At 43.1% G+C, this 16,574-nt stretch overlaps 1 protein-coding gene across 5 annotated transcripts in view; it reads left to right on the forward strand.

Moving 5' to 3' along the window:
* FMNL2 (formin like 2) overlaps positions 1–16,574 on the forward strand; it is a 353,117-nt gene that overhangs the window by 201,528 nt on the left and 135,015 nt on the right. For all 5 annotated transcript variants that reach the window (XM_062186790.1, XM_062186799.1, XM_062186780.1 and 2 more), the window contains exon 2: positions 6,086–6,169. In XM_062186790.1, the coding sequence (XP_062042774.1) occupies positions 6,086–6,169 (84 nt within the window). The remainder of the gene's footprint in view (positions 1–6,085; positions 6,170–16,574) is intronic.

Raw genomic sequence — 16,574 nt, forward strand, 5'->3', positions numbered from 1 at the left:
CCATATGACTCGTCAGTCCCACTCCTGGGTATGTATCCAAGGGAAGTGAAATCCGTCTCTTGAGAACACACTGCACTCCCATGTTCGTGGCAGCACTGTTCCCAGTGGCACAGAAAAAGAAGCAAGCTTAGTGTCCATCCACTGATGAATTGATAAGGAAAGGTGGTACCTAATCATAGTGGAATATAAAAACTTGGATGGAACTGATAGTCTAATTAGGTTAAGTGGAGTAAGAACAAAGACAAATACCACATGATCTCACTCATGTGGAATATAGAAAAGTTGATGTCATAGAAGGTAAATGTATAATAATACTGGTTAACAGAGGCTGCAAAGAATAAGGAGAAGGGGATGGGAAAAGGTTGACTAATGGATACTAAGGAGAAAGAAGTGTTGGGTTTTGTTGCATAATAGGGTGACTATAAATAGTAATAATGTACAGTATATTTCTCTCTTTAAAACAACTAAAAGAATTTTAAATGTTTTTACTATAAGGAATTGTTGAATGTATGTTTACCCTGATTGGACATTACACAGTATATACATGTATCCAACCTCACATGGAACCCCTTAAATATGTATAATTTTTATGTGTTTAAAAAGTTCTAACGGCCGGCGCCGTGGCTTAACAGGCTAATCCTCCGCCTTGCAGCGCCGGCACACCGGGTTCTAGTCCCGGTCGGGGCGCTGGATTCTATCCCGGTTGCCCCTCTTCCAGTCCAGCTCTCTGCTGTGGCCCGGGAGGGCAGTGGAGGATGGCCCAAGTGCTTGAGCCCTGCACCCGCATGGGAGACCAGGAGAAGCACCTGGCTCCTGCCTTCAGATCAGCGGGATCCGCTGGCCACAGCGGCCATTGGAGGGTGAGGGAGAGACCTTTCTCTCTGTCTCTCTCTCTCACTGTCCACTCTGCCTGTCAAAAAAAAAAAAAAAAAAAAGTTCTGGAGATCAGTTGCATGATACTGTGAATACAGTTACAAAAATCACTGAGAAATTTTAAAATATTTAGAGAGTAAATTTTATGTTACTTGTTTTCTTCTACAATTACAAAAATTTAACAGTGGCTCCTTTGAATTCCTGTAAAACTTTTGTTACTCTATTATTTAAGATCTCTAAAATACTGTCTAAGCCATTGCTCTTATTTCATACTTTGTCCTGCTTCCATAAGCAGCACTACCTGCAAAGTTCAGGTGGTTATGTAATGGAAGAGTATCTGTTATAAGATCTGGTGACTTAATACTTGCTAGTTTTAATTTGGAGATGGTAAGGACAAAGGACAATTACATAAGGTGTACTTGAGCTGTTCACCTCCACTGCTGTGCCTCTGCTTAGCACTGTGGTTGTCTCAGTGTGTGTTTTGAAGGTATCAGGGTGAATGAGGGATGTCTTACAAATTTACATTATTACCGCGAGCCTAGGACAGAGCTAAATAGAAAACCCTGAGCGAAGCATTCCTGGACATGGATTTTCTTTGATTTTGGGTACCTTCTTTCTGTTATCTATTATAAGTAACCTGTAACTGTATAGTCAGAGGTACAAATGGCCATAGTTTTTTCTTTTTTAAACCATAATTAGTTTCTTCATGAAATACTCAAAGTTAGATATTCCTTTTTTTTTTTTTTTTTGGTAGTTCAACCGTCTAGTTTTAGAAAGTTATGGGATAGGACGCACACTTAAAAGAATGTTAATCAGGGGCCAGTGCTGCGGTGTAGTGTGTAAAGCCAGTGCTTGCAGTGCCCACATCCCATATGAGCATTGGTTCAAGCCTTCCAATCCAGCTCTCTACTATAGCCTGGGAAAGCAGTAGAGGATGGCCCAGGTCTTTGGGCCCCTGCACCCACGTGGGAGACCTGGAGGAAGCTCCTGGCTTCTGATCGGCACAGCTCTAGCCATTGTGGCAAATTGGAGAGGGAAGCAGCAGATAGAAAACCTCTCTCTCTCTCTGACTTTCCCTCTCTCTCTCTGTGTAACTCTGATTTTTTTAAAAAAAATATTTATTTGAAAGAGTTACACAGAGAGGAAAGGCAGAGGGAGGAAGGGAGGGATGGACGGAGGGGAGGGGTCTTCCATCCATGGTTCACTCCCCAATTGGCTGCAACAGCTGGAGCTGTGCCTATCTGGAGCCAGGAGCTTCTTCAGGGTCTCCCACATGGGTGCAGGAGCCCAAGGACTTGGGCCACTTCTACTGCTTTCCCAGGCCATAGTAGAGAGTTGGATCGAAAGTGGAGCAGCAGTCTCGAACTGGCGCCTGCATGGGATGCCGGCACTGCAGGCCAGGACATTAACCTGCTGTGCCACAGTGCCAGCCCCCTAACTCTGACTTTCAGATAAACAAATCTTTAAAAAAAAAATTAAACTGCACAAGTTAGAGATAAAATTAGAGATGCGACCATAACCGTGATTACCACTTGGAGTAGATTAATTATTAAAGTTGATACCAAACTGAACTTACTAACAACAAAGTTCTGCTTCCATGCTTTATATGTATGGCAGAAGAGTACAGAAAATACTGTTTTTCTTGTCAGGAAAATGTCATTGGAATTGAACTTGAATTTTTCCACATGAATTCTTGTCTAGAAGATAGTAAGTAGCAGACATTATTATCTGTTTTATAAGAAGCAGAAATGCTCTTTAGTATATAGACTTCATTAATACCTAAAGCTTAAACCTACTATCAGTGGAGATATTTTCAGGTTGGTGTGTATGGCCAAGTTATGTTCCTTTTCATTTATTAAGCAACTTGCTTAATGTCCACTCTTAGGCATCTTGTGCCAAATACCAGTGATTAACAGCAAAAACAATACTTATGTACTTAATCCAGTACTTAATCCAGATCGACAAACAGATTACTAGGTGCAGTCTGCCTGGTGCTGAAGTGGGTGAGGTGGTTTTGGAGCCCAGTGTGTGCGGGGGCGGGGAGTGGTGGTGTCTCAGAGTAGTTGGGAGAGGTATTAGTGATAAATGATATTTTGCCGACTTAGGATGCTTGCCAGAAAGAATACTTACAGAAAGAATTGTCTTACAGAAAAAATACCTACAGAAAGAATACTCTTGGATGATCTAATATATTTTAGCTAGCAACTTGTACAATCCAGAAAATCATTAACATCCACAAAACTTTTCAACTCAAATATCATATGTCTTTTGCACCTTTGGCACATACTTGCATGCTGCAACATGATGATTAGATTTGCTCACGTGCCTACAGTGATGAAATTCTGGTACATGGTCAAAACCCAATTCATGCTGGATGGATCAATGGGTGAAAGGAACCAGTGGAGAGTCCCAGGTCACTGATAACACTGAGTGCAGGTGAGGAGGAGTTGTCACTATGTTAGAAGAATTTGGAAATTGCTTGACATTTCCAACCAAATTGGAAAACAATCCATTTTTATACACACGGTAAAGGAACCTAGAGTTAGAGCCAATATTTTCCCGAGAAAATACGCTGGGCTCTTTAGGAATTACCTACACAAACATTGAGCTTGGACTCTATTCTGCTCTGCACAGCACCAGAGGAATGAGTTCACCCTGCAGAAGTGTAGTTATTACCAGCTAATCACAACAGCCCTGCACTTCAGTGAGGCCTCTCTGGAGGGACTGATTTTAAATACAGCTCTGTCCTGTGGCCATGTAGAGCTGTTAAGCTGTGCCAAATGTGCCTGAGCACCTCAGAGGATTGACCCGTGGATGGGGTTACTTAAGTTGCTTGGGTGAATAATTACCAAGTGTGTTTTTAGTTTTGGTGTATTGGTGTTGAGCTATTTCTCTGACACTGACTGGTTACCAGCCTCAAAAAGACTTATAAAAGAGTCCTCTTGTTCAGAGAGATGTAGACCTTTCTTATCCTGTATCGGATTCCCCGCTTGACTGTTTTCTTGGTTGGCTTAGAGCCGTCTCCGACCCCATCACGGCCATTTAGAAACCTCAGAGTTTGCCTTGAGCACCTGACAGGCTACGTTTAGGTCCTGTTGTTCTTGTAAAGCTGTGCAGTCTTGAGCAAGTTAACTAAGTCCTCCCAGGTCTGTTTCTATGTATATTAAGTGAGGAGGAGTATATTATATCACGTGCTTATTATATGCAAGATCAAGCTAGATCACACATGCAAAGTGCCTAATGCAATGTTTGGCATATTGGAGGGTTCAGGCATTCTTATTTCTTTTCTATCTTAAGAGACTAATAAGGACTTAGAGGGAAAAAACTCATTAAATTTGTCTTGTATTCCTATTTTTCTTAATGCATAATCATATACGCAGGGGCATTCACATGAGCATCCAAATGTTCATCTCTAAGTTATAAACTGTGATGAACTTGTTATTTTACAGTAAATAACATTGGCCTCCATGGAATTCTGCTTTGTCCTAGTTGTTGTTTAATGGTGTTAAAATGTGGTATGTAGTGCAGAGAAGTAGACATTTTCTATTTTAATTCAAGGTGATATTCTATGGAGATAGGCCATATGAGAACCATTTTTTCTGTTTTAGACATTTGTTTATCTAAGAAGCCTTCACAGTGCCATTGAAAACTCAAGTCCAAAGCTTTTCAAGTTACATTGTCAGTTTTGGGGTTAAAGATTTATTTTTTTGACAGGCAGTGTTACAAAGAAGAAGATGCAGAGAAAGAGACAGACAGAGACAGAGAGATCTTCTATTTGCTGGTTCACTCCCCAAATGGCTGCAATGGCCAGAGCTGTGCGGGTCGGAAGCCAGGAGCCAGGAGCTTCTTCTGGGTCTCCCACACGGCTGCAGGGGCCCAGCCACTTGGGCCATCTTCCACTGCTTTCCCAGGCCGTAGCAGAGAGCTGGATTGGAAAAGGAACAGCCAAGACTCAATCCAGCACCCTTATGGATGCTGGCATGGCAGGCAGAGGCTTAGCCCACTACACAGCTCCAGCTCTGGAATTATTTTTCTTTAATAAAAGACCTTTTCTTTAAGACCTTTCTTTCTGGAACTCTTCTCAATTTGTCATGTTTTATCATCGAAGATATCAGATTAGATCAAAGTCAAATATCTTTAAAAATGTGTATGATTGCTCTTAAGAGCTCACATTCACAACACATGGATGTGTTTGAGCATATCCATGACTAACACTGCAGAAGGTGTGCTGTGTTAATAGAGAGTGGTTTCAGTGCTTATGTCTAAGCACCTTGTTCAGCTTCTGATTAATTTCTCATTGCAAGCTCAATTTTATAAACTAGTATAGCTAAGATGAGAATTATGCTTGCTAATGTTAGCATGTATCTTGAAGGAATGCTCTCATTTTGTAAACGAAATAAAAAATGGCACCATTGTCTTCTTTTAATGCATTCTTTTTTAATGCATTCTTTTTTTTTAATGCATTCTTTATCAAAGCCAGTGAAGTTGGTGGTATCTGTCAGTGGTTTTGGTCACTGAGTTTTCTTTGCATGTTGCTATTATGTGTCTGGTGGGGGCTATTGTGCTTTAAGAAGAAATAGGAACAATCCAGTTTTTTATTTTTTAAATTTCTTTTGTTTGAAAAAATGACAGGGAGAGATACATCCATCCACTGATTTACTCCCCAAACGCCTGCAACGGGCAGGCTGAAGCCAAGAGTCAGGAGCTCTCGCCAGGTCTCTCAATAGAGTTGCAGGGATCCAAGCACTTGGGCCATCATCTGCTGCCTCCCATCCCAGGGTGTGCATTAGCAGGAAGCTGAAGCAGAAGCAGGACTTGACCCTAGTTGCTCTGATACAAGTTATGGGTGTCCCCAGCTGCAGTGTAACCTGCTACACCACAATGCCTGGGGCAATCCTTTGTAACCAACCACAGAAAGTGAGCCCACTGTTTAATGAAGGGCAAAGTCATCACCGTCTCTGTGAAAATGCGTGTCTGATTACTCAACACAGAGGATTTCGTATGTCCCAGCATAGAACTCCCCGTTTCCCTCCTCTCCTTCCATCACTTTGGTACTTCAGTGACTTCTGCAGGGTGTTCTGGTTTAATCAGGTACTAGTAATTGAAAAGTAAATCATAGAAGAACCACAGTAGCATTGTGTTACTCTGCCTTTGATTACCTATTGGCAGCCTGTTGTGGAATGTGACTGAGCTTCTCTCTCTTTTTTTGTAGAATGCCATGAACCTACCTCCTGACAAAGCCAGGTTACTGCGGCAGTATGACAATGAGAAAAAATGGGAACTGATTTGTGATCAGGTAAGAAACAGCCGTCTTCCCATCCAGGAAGTAAAGAAGAGAACCAGATTTCTCGTATAAATGTCTTGGGCTCTTTTTCTGAGTGTTGCATAGATTTCTGTTGTGTGACACTGCCTTCCTGTTTTTTACAGTTGAAGGAAGAACTAGAAAATGATTTGCTTTATTCTTGGATTATTATAATTTTCTCCTTTATTTTCAAACATGTTATAGTTAGATTTTCTGGGAAAATCTACTTAAATGGCCAAACCAAATTCAAATGGTCTGTTTCTCTTCCTACCTTTTATAGTAGTTTATGCTGCTTGAGTAATGCAGGTCCTCAGATTTAAAAGGCTTTCCTAGTCATGTAAACTGATGTATATTCAAGCCAGATGACGAATTGTTTATAAAGGAATGTCATTTAGGCCGCTAAAATCATTTCAGATTTTAACACCTTGCTACATGTTTGGTTTATCATTAACTCTTGATAACAAATTCCAACTCTTCAGAGGGATGTAAAATAAAAGGCAGAATTCTCCATTTGTTTTGTCTCTACCCTCCACGTTCTACATCTTCCAGGTCCACTGGGAAGACTTTCTAAGAGTACCCTCGAAAGTGGTTGGAGGGATTGCTAGAGAACCCCCAAAGTGGGTCTACTCAGCCAATGTGCAGCAAGTCAATTATTGATGCAGGGGGGTAGAAGAAAGTAGGAATTTACTGTGCAGAGCAAGGAGCCCAGCCGCCCTCACGTAATGCCTGGACTTCCTGAAGGGTTCGTGGTAAGGCTTCTCATGCAGTTGAGCTGGGTGTGAAGGGTGTGTGTTCAGCACACATCCAGGTCTCTGGCTGGCCGGTGGTACTCATGGCCTTCCTTCTAGTGGTTGGCAACGCCGTGTTTGGGAGGGTGGCAGATTCTGATGGTGGCCAGCTGGGCTAGAGCAGTCGGGGGCTATTTGCAAGTAGTGCTGCTTTTGTATGAGGCCTGTGGTTTCTGGAAAAGACACCTCTCAAGACAAGCCTCAACATCAAGATGTCATGTGTAAGGGAGATCAATGGCCTCATGGGTCTGTGTTCAGGGACCCTGTAGGGCCAGCTGGCTGCCCCACTCCCTCAATGCAATGAGCTCGTTTTAGTGAGAGGTTGATTTGCAGTCATATAGCAGGGCAAGGAAACTTTGAGCTAAGGGATGGAGGCTGAGAGACTGCAGGAGACAGGACTTGATGGCATCTAGTTACATCCAAGACACTGGATAGGGGCGTGCTCTCAAGGCTGAACTACCTCCTTCTAGATTTTCTTTTCCTGTTTCTGTTTTGAAAAAACAAGCAAATTAAATGATAATGCACTGACACATACCTTTCTGTGCTGTGATAAGTTCAGATGGGATGTTCTGCCGCTCATGGGAGGGTCCCTGTTCCCCAAGCAATAGGTGCCTCTGAAGCACTCCCTGTGTTGCAGTCCCTTAGTTCCTGAATTACAGCAGTAGTGGAATGGTGCTAATCACCTTGGTTTTTCCATGCCGTGTGTGTGCATGCATGCAACCCCTAGGTAGATGGAATCGAAGAGGAGGTTACTGGTTATGTGACTGTGCTGAGAAAGAAAAAAAAAAAAAAGCTACTGACATTTAGTTCCTTTCTTGGGACTTTCTTTTTAATGAGTGTTAGCTAAAGCTGCTGTTCTAAGGGAAATGATTTTATAATGATAGTGAAAAAAATAATAGGGTAATTAATAAAGACAGGCCATCACCCAGATTGGGGAGGTCCAAGGTGGGTGGAAAAATTCGCAGGTATGACAGATTATGAGAGAGAAGAGACCTCATGGGCAAAGGGTGATTGGTACTGTCCCCAGGTGGTCACGTGTGAGGACTGCGAGGGGCTAAACTTTCCTTCCTTCGTCAGACCACAAGATTCACAAGAAGCCCCCTCCTTTCTGGCTTTGTTGTAGGCTTGTTTGTTTGTTTGTTTTAAAGATTGCTTGGTTAATTTGAAAGAGTTACAGAGAAAGATTTTACATCTATTGGTTCACTCCCCAATGGCCACAACAGCCGGGACTGGGCTGGTCTGAATCCAGGAGCCTGGAACTCCATCTAGGACTACCATGTGGCTGGCAAGGTTATCTTCTGCTTTCTCAGGTACAGTAGCAGGGAACTAAAGCAGAAGTGGAGCAGGCCAGGACTTGAACTGGAGCTCATATGAGATGCTGGCATCACAGTCTTTGGCTTAACTCACTGCACCACAACACCGGCCTTATAATTTTTACATGTCAAATACACCAGAAAGGGAAGACTGCGAATGAGGGGCAGTCACTGACAAGTACACTCTTCTGTCAGTCCTCAGACAGCTTTATACGCCTGAAATTAGGGCCTGGGGCAACTTGGGACTGAGAGAGGCATAGATCAAATATCAACTTGGGTCTCTCTTTTTTTTTTTTTTTTTTGACAGGCAAAGTGGACAGTGAGAGAGAGACAGGGAGAAAGGTCTTCCTTTTGCCGTTGGTTCACCCTCCAATGGCTGCCGCGGTAGTGCGCTACGGCCGGCGCACTGCGCTGATCCGATGGCAGGAGCCAGGTGCCTATCCTGGTCTCCCATGCGGGTGCAGGGCCCAATCACTTGGGCCATCCTCCACTGCACTCCCTGGCCACAGCAGAGAGCTGGCCTGGAAGAGGGGCAACCGGGACAGAATCCGGTGCCCCAACCGGGACTAGAACCCGGTGTGCTGGCGCCGCAAGGCGGAGGATTAGCTTAGTGAGCCGTGGCGCCAGCCGGGTCTCTTTTTAATTATTAAAGATTTTATTTATTTTGAAAGTCACAGTTAGGGAGAGAGGGAAAAGGAGAGGGAGGGGTTGGCGGGGAAAGAGAGAGAGACATTATCTTCCATCTGCTGATTTATTCCCCAGGTGTCTGCAATGGCCTGGGCTGAGCCAGCCTGAAGCCAGGAGCCAGGACCTTCATCTGGGTCTCCCACGTGGGTGCAGGGGCCTAAGCTCTTGGGCCATCTTTCCCCAGGCCATTGGCAGGGAGCCGTGTTGGAAGTGAAGCAGCCAAGACTTTCTGGTCTTCACTTGCTCCAAGTTCAGGTTGTTACTGCCCTTATGGGTCACACTGCCAGCACGTGGGAAATGTAGAGATGCTCCCTGTGCTCCTGGCAGGTGCTTCTGTATTGTCTAGAAGCTCCACGCTGAAGGGACTGTACAAGTTTCTAGGTGCCATGGTGATTGGTTAATGAGGGTTAGAGAATAATGATGATCATTGCTGTTGAGCTGGTGTTAAGCAGTTTAGCTTAACAGCATTGTGGTTACTCTGCAAAGCAGTCATATTTAGTGGTTTCTCCATTTGACAAAGGGCAAACTGAGACTTGGAGATAAAGTTGTTTTGCAGAAGGTGTGTGTATTGGGTGCTTGAGTGGCCTGTGTGTTCTAATCCTGGAGAAGGTGCAGGTTTTGAAGTCTCTACTCTTAACCAATACCCTCTGCTATCTTCCCCATCACTTGCCATGAGTGAGAGATAGTATAGGCTGTTTTTATACTTGTATTCTGGTATGCTTCTAGAGAAAGTGGGGCATTGTAGGTAAGGCACTGAGCCTAACCCATGCACGTGACTACCGTGATGACCTGCCGTTGTTGGTTAACCACCAGTCAATGTGAAAACTGTGGGCAGCAGAAAATTGAACCTTTTGCAATCTATGAGTAACACAGGAAGAGTGTGACACACATGAATACTATTTGTCCTATATATGTTTGTGAGGGAAAAGATGAAAATCATGAATTGAAAGCATTTTTGATGTGCCATTCACGACAATTATAATATATTGGTATTTATTGACTGAATGTTTATCTTAAATACTTAAGCCATGTCATATATTTCTTTGGTAACCTAGATGTATCTGTGCCCACTACAACCAGGAGTGGACCAGGGATTCTCTCCCAAGTCTCCCAAATGGGTAGTGGGGACCCAAGTACTTGAGCCAACACCTGCTGTCTGTAAAGGTGCCCACTGGCGGGAAGCTAGTATAGGAAATGGAGCTGGACTTGAACCCAGATGCTCCATGATGGGATATACATATCCCAAAGGACTGGCCCAAAAGAAATTTATTTGTAAAAGGAAGTACTGTATGTGCATATCACTGTTGGAGAACTTATGAAGAAGTAATTTCAGGTTTTATTTCCTTGAAAAATTATCATCTGGACACTATGACTCATGGAGCTGATCACATTTCTCCATTTGTCCTCAGCTACTAGAATTCTCAGAGCCAATTTTGTGGCTTGCCCTAACCAACTGTATGATGTCTTAATAACAGGTATTTTGTTTCCCAATCTCATTTATGTTTCAGCTAATTTTTCCTGCCACATTTTCCTTCACACTGATTTCATCACTTCTCTAAAGTCTAGTAGGTATATAGTTGTAAGCTTGGCTAAGTCATCTTGTTAACAAAATAAAAATAAAACAATGTAACAGCATTACAGGTGAACAAAGATGGTACTGGCATTGGAAACTGAACTTGACCTTTCTCCATGCTAGAGGCACTGTGCAAATCCTTGCACTGAATTTTTTGTGCTTTTCTCTGAGGAAGTAAATGTGGAGTGACTTGGAATGCTCTCTTGAGTTAGATACAGTTCATCATTTATTGTGGGCATCAACTTTTCATTCTCGGGTATGGTTGCTTTAGTTTGTCACTCTGTTTATGTAAGTATTTATTTATGTATATTGTCCTCAAGAGTGAATTCCTGGGGCCTATGTTGTGGCATAGTGGGTAAATACGCCACCTGCAATGCTGGCATCCCATGTGAGTGCTGGTTTTCAAGTCCTAGCTGCTCCATTTCTGATCCAGCTCCCTGCAATGGATTGGGACAAGCAGCAGAAGATAGTCCAAGTGGTTGAGCTCCCGCACCCACGTTAAAGACCTGGAAAAAGCTCCTGGCTCTGACCTGGTCCAGTGCTGGCTGTTGTGGCTATCTGGGTAGGGAATCAGCTGATAGAAGATTTCCCTTTCTCTCTTTCACTCTCTCTCTTTTTCTCTGACTTTCAATTAAATAAATATTGGGGAAAATGAATTCTTTTAGGGATTAAACCATGTGCCATTTGTTTGTGAACCTTTGACAGCTTGCTTAGTACCTGAAATATTATAAATACTTACTGAAAGCGTGTTGAGTAAGAGGAATAATGGCTGACTGATACACCCATGTATGTTAGACCGTGGAGAAGGAAGGTAGCATTATTGGCAGGGCAGGCAGAATGTGGGAGACACAGCCTGTGAGGCTAAGCAGAGATTTGCTGTATATTTCTCCTTCTCCTCCTTCTCTACCTTTAGTATAGATTGATTGTGGTAGGTAAAACTAAACTTGACTGCTGAGTTCTAGAAACTCGTTAAAGAGTGAAGGGTGCCTCATGTAGATAGGAAGGAGTCTCTATGGACAAATTTCTACAAAGAAGTTCACGGCCAACTCGAAAGTGCGGCTGCATGAACTGAGTGAAATGGTAGTGACTCCTCCATTTCTCTGGCTAATTCTAGGAACCAGATAAGGGTAATATAGATATAATAAAGTTTTATCATGATGATTTTTATGTGTGCAGTTCACTGGTATTGAGTACATTCACATGGAAAACTTTTCTAAAATTTTATTTATTTGAAAGGCAGAGTGATGAGGGGTGGGATGGGCCAGGGAGTTGGATCATCCATTTAATGGTTCACTCTGAAAATGGCTGCAATGGCCAAGGCTGGGCCAGGCCAAAATCAGGAACCCAGAATTCCAATTGGGTCTCCCAAGTGAATGGAAGGGGCTCATGCATTTGGGCCATCTTTTATGGCTTCCCTGGATACATTAGCAGGGAGCTGCATTAGAAGTGGAACAGGTGGGACCCAAAATCATCTGATATGAGATGCTGGCATTTCAGGTGGCTGGTTAACTCACCGTGCCACAATGCTGGCCCCAAAGATAAAACTTTTAAGATGACTAAATATTGATGAGTATAGACTATAAATTAAATTCCATCTTAGTTAAGATTTTAATCCCAAAGAGTTTTCTATAGTAATAATATTCCAGAAATACTCCTTATTGCTTTCCTAGATCTTTGTGTAAAGGAAAACTGAGTTTCTGTCTTGAAGGCTTGAGTAATGTGGGAGCACTGTGTAGCTCTGGTGTGAGTGGGTCTATGGGAGCCACAGAAGAGAAATTTCACTGCTGGATTTTGGATGTGCATACCACAGTATCTATTTCTGTGTTATAGTAAATGCACAGAGTTCCTATGATGATATGAATTTAAGGGCTGTGTTGGGACATGGAGGTAAATTTCATTGCACGAGTTGAGAGTAGAAGACCTGAAATGTTAAGCTCCTGTGATAAACGCAGACAAAATCCATGAAGCTGCCTAGCAGTGGAAGGCTCCATCAGTCAAAGTTTATCCTTGTGAAAGGAGAGAAGGTCCCTAGCTCTCACTCATGCCACAAGTTTTGGTGCAGATCCTGCGCTGTACCTTTTGGGTATTTTCCCACAAGGGTAGAGCTCTAGCACAGGACGTTCTGTGGCTCTTCTGTGCTTAGTGACCTTCAGAGATCATAGATAAACTTATACCTCCAGGTAGTTACATCTGAAAGAATTGTTAAAGACCGTGTCTTCCAAGCCACTGTGTTTTTTATTTTTATTTTAGAAGTTAGCACATGCTCGTCTAGAAAAGAAGAAAAGGGATGGGGCCGGCACCATGGCGCAGTAGGTTAATCATCTGCCTGCGGCGCCGGCATCCCATATGGGCACCAGTTCTAGTCCCGGCTGCTCCTCTTCCAATCCAGCTGTCTGCTGTGGCCTAGGAAAGCAGTGGAAGATGGCCCAAGTCCTTGGGCCCCTGCACCCACGTGGGATACTGGAGGAAGCTCCTGGCTTCGGATTGGCGCAGCTCCGGCCATTGCGGCCTTTGGGGAGTGAACCAACGGAAGGAAGACCTTTCTCTCTGTCTCTGCCCTCTCACTGTTTGTAACTCTGCTTCTCAAATAAATAAAGTCTTTAAAAAAATAAATAAAAATAAAAATTGAGCCACATGAATTGAGCCACATGAAATAAAGTGGAAGTCCTTTTTGCCTTTACCTACCTGTTGTCCAACCCCTATTTTATAGACTATGAAAGTAAGATTCCTAGAGCATAAATAGCTAGGCCAATACCAAGGCCACCTGGATTATGAACAAGAACACCCATGTCCACACTGCACTCACAAGCTCTTCCAGTTCTGTTATATCTGGGACCTGCAAACAGTCCACAGAAGTGAAAATTGTAGTAGGTGAGGGGCCATAACCAGTGTTTCATGCTGTGGCTTCCCGGGAGATGCAGAGGGAACAGATCTATGGATCTTACAGGTGATGGGAAGCTTAGTTCATACTTGTGCCTCTGCTGATTGATGAAATGATTAGTCAGTCTCCAGGAGATTTGAGAAGTCCTGGTAAGAATGTGTAATCCTTCCAAAAATGGGTAGAGGCAGCCCATCTAAGCTGGCTTAGACAGTTTCCTTCTAAGGGCAGACATGAGGCACAGAGATTAAATTGCTACTTAGCATGCCTGCATCTCCCATTGGATTGTCCGGTTTGAGTCCCTGCTACACCACTTCCTGTCCAGCATTTCCGGTGCAGGTGATGGCTCAAGTACTTGGGTCACTGCCACCTGTGTAGAAGACCTGGATGGAGTTCCAGGCTCCTGACTTCAGCCTGCCCATGCCATGATTGTTGTGGGCATTTGGCTAGTGAATCAGCAGATGGAAGATCTTTCTCTCTTTGCCTTCCAATAACATGAAATTAAATAAGTAAAAAATTCTTCAGAAAGAAAGCTTCCTTGTGTGGTGTAGGTATTTAGTCTAGTGGTTAAGACACCTGTGTTCCACACTGGAGTACTTGGGTTTGATTTCTACTTGTAGTTCTTGTCTCCAGTTTCCTGCTAATCAGACCCTTGGAGGCAGCACTGCTGGCCCATTTAGTTGGGTTCCTACCACGCATGTTGAAGACATGAATTGAATTCTCAGCTCATTTCTTTGTCCACGGTCCAGCTTAGGTTCTTGTGGCATTTAGGGGCCTTGTTCACTCCGTGTCTCTTGAATGAATGATTGAATGAATGAATGAATGAATAAAACATCCTTCTGGATTTGTCAGTACTGATTGCTTGATTTGTGGTTTTCTGGTGGTGATTGGACATATCTTGACCTTGCCTTCGAATGGTTGAGTATTGCTTGGCCTAGCAGCCATGGAGAAGGAACTGGGAGGAAGCTGAGAGGTGGGAGGCTCGTCTTTGTTCCCTGTGCAGAGTGAAAAAAGAGAGATTTTTTTTTAAAGGGGGAAAAAATGAGAACACAGAGGTGGCTGGAAATCATACCCACTTAGACACAGCTTCCTGTGTTAAGCACTTCAGGGAGGTCAGATTACAGCCCTCACAGCTTGGCATGGGTCCTGATCCAGAGAAGGGGAAGTCCCTGGCTGCCAGTCATTCAGAGCCCAGGCTGACTAGTGGCACTAAGATAGTCCATTACTCTAAGATACTTGATTACTCTTGTTTTCAACACAACTGACTCATACCATTTTAATATATTATTAAGAATGTAATTATTTTTAGACCCCTTTTTCTTTATATTCTTAAAAAAAAAAGATACTTACTGGATAATTTGCATCAATAATTAAGCCAATTTGCCACTTGAATCTAATTTCCTTGAAAATTAAGAGCAAATATGTCTCTATGATTTTTCTTTTCTTTCTTTTTTTTTTTTTTTTTAACGTTTGTGTTTCTGTGAGCCAGTTAGGGCTCTTCTCTGCCAAGTAAGCAACTGTTATTGGATACTGATAAATTATTTCCTGTGGACCATCAGAGTCTAGGTAATTAGGCTTGTTCTTGGACAACCAGGGACAATAAATGAGAAATGTGTAGGGGGGGAGAGGGGGTTGTGGCGGTTAAAGAGCACTTCAGTGTCGGAGTCATTTGAGCAAGCACATGGAGAGCAGAGATACTGGGAAGAAGCTGGAGGAGGAGCAGTGATGCTAACAGTAGCCTTCCCTTCCCCTTGCTTTTGGAGTACAATCTTAAGCCCTGTCGCAGGTTCTAGGTTTTAACTTAACATTTAGCCATAATAACTTTGTTCTGGCTTGTTACTCCCAGCTGTAGGGAAAGCTGATGGCGGTGTCCTTCTTCCCTTCTACCCCCTCTTCTAATCACTGGCCAACTGACATTTTTACTGCAGTATTGTTTGTTTTTAATTATTTATATTTTCTTTTTTAAAGATTTATTTATTTACTTGAAAGAATTACAGAAAGAGAAGGAGAGCCAGAAGGAGATATCTTCTCTCTGCTGTTTCATTCCGTAGACAGCTATAGGAGCAAGGAGTTTCATGCTGGTCTCTCACGTGGGTGGCAAGGGCCCAAGCATTTGAGCCATCACACGCTGCTTTTCCCAGGCCATTAGCAGGAGGCTGAAGCAGTGGAGGAGCTGGGACATGAGCTGGCACTTCTGTGGGATGCCGGCATCACAAGCGGTGGCTTTACCCACTATGCCGCAATGCCAGCTCCAAATTGTTTACATTTGTTTACATTTTCACAATTCTGTGGTATGTTGAAATGCTGTATATGTTTGTATCATTACTAGGTTTTGGTGACATGTTTGATTCTTTCTAATTTCAGTCTTTCAACTTTTAGAGGGTTTCTTTTTTGATATCTGCTGTTTACCCTATATGGAGTCCCTCTTTTGACTTTGCGTTAGTCAGATTTTCTCACTTGGTGTTTTGGTTTCTAGTTTACCTCTTTGTTCTAAAGTGGTAGTATGTATCTTACAAAATTAGCGATTTTTTCTTGTGTTCAAATAAGATCATCATTATCAAAATAGATCATAATTTATTTTTTAAAAGATTTATTAATTTTGAAAGAGAGGAGGGAGAGATTGATTGATTGATTGATGATTGATTCTCTATCTTTTAGTTTACTCCCCAGATGGCCCCACAGCCAAAGCTGGAACAGGCCAAAGCCAGGAGCTTCATTTGAGTCTCCCACATGGGTATAAGGGCCCAACACTTGAGCTGTCTTCTGCTAATTTTCCCAGGACATTAGCAGGGAGCTGGACTGGAAGTGGAGTAGCCAGGACACAAACCGGTGCCCGTATGGGATGAGAGCATTGCAGGTGGTAGCTTTACCTGCTAAACCACAATAATGGTCCCAGATCATAGTTTCTTTTTTTAAAGATTTTATTTATTTGAGAGGAAAAGTTACAGAGAGGGTGGGAGACAAAGGTGTTCCATCTGCTGGTTCACTCGCCAAATGGCCCCAGAGCTGAGCTGATCTGGAGCCAGGAGCTTCTTCTGGTTCTCCCACGTGGACACAGGAGCCCAAGCACTTGGGCCATCTTCTACTGCTTTCCCAGGTCATAGCAGAGAGCTGGACTGGAAGAGGAGCAGCTGGGACACAAGCTGACGTTCATATGGGA

This window comes from Lepus europaeus, chromosome 1 (genome assembly GCF_033115175.1).
Source record: "Lepus europaeus isolate LE1 chromosome 1, mLepTim1.pri, whole genome shotgun sequence".
Classification (NCBI taxonomy): Eukaryota; Metazoa; Chordata; class Mammalia; order Lagomorpha; family Leporidae; genus Lepus; species Lepus europaeus.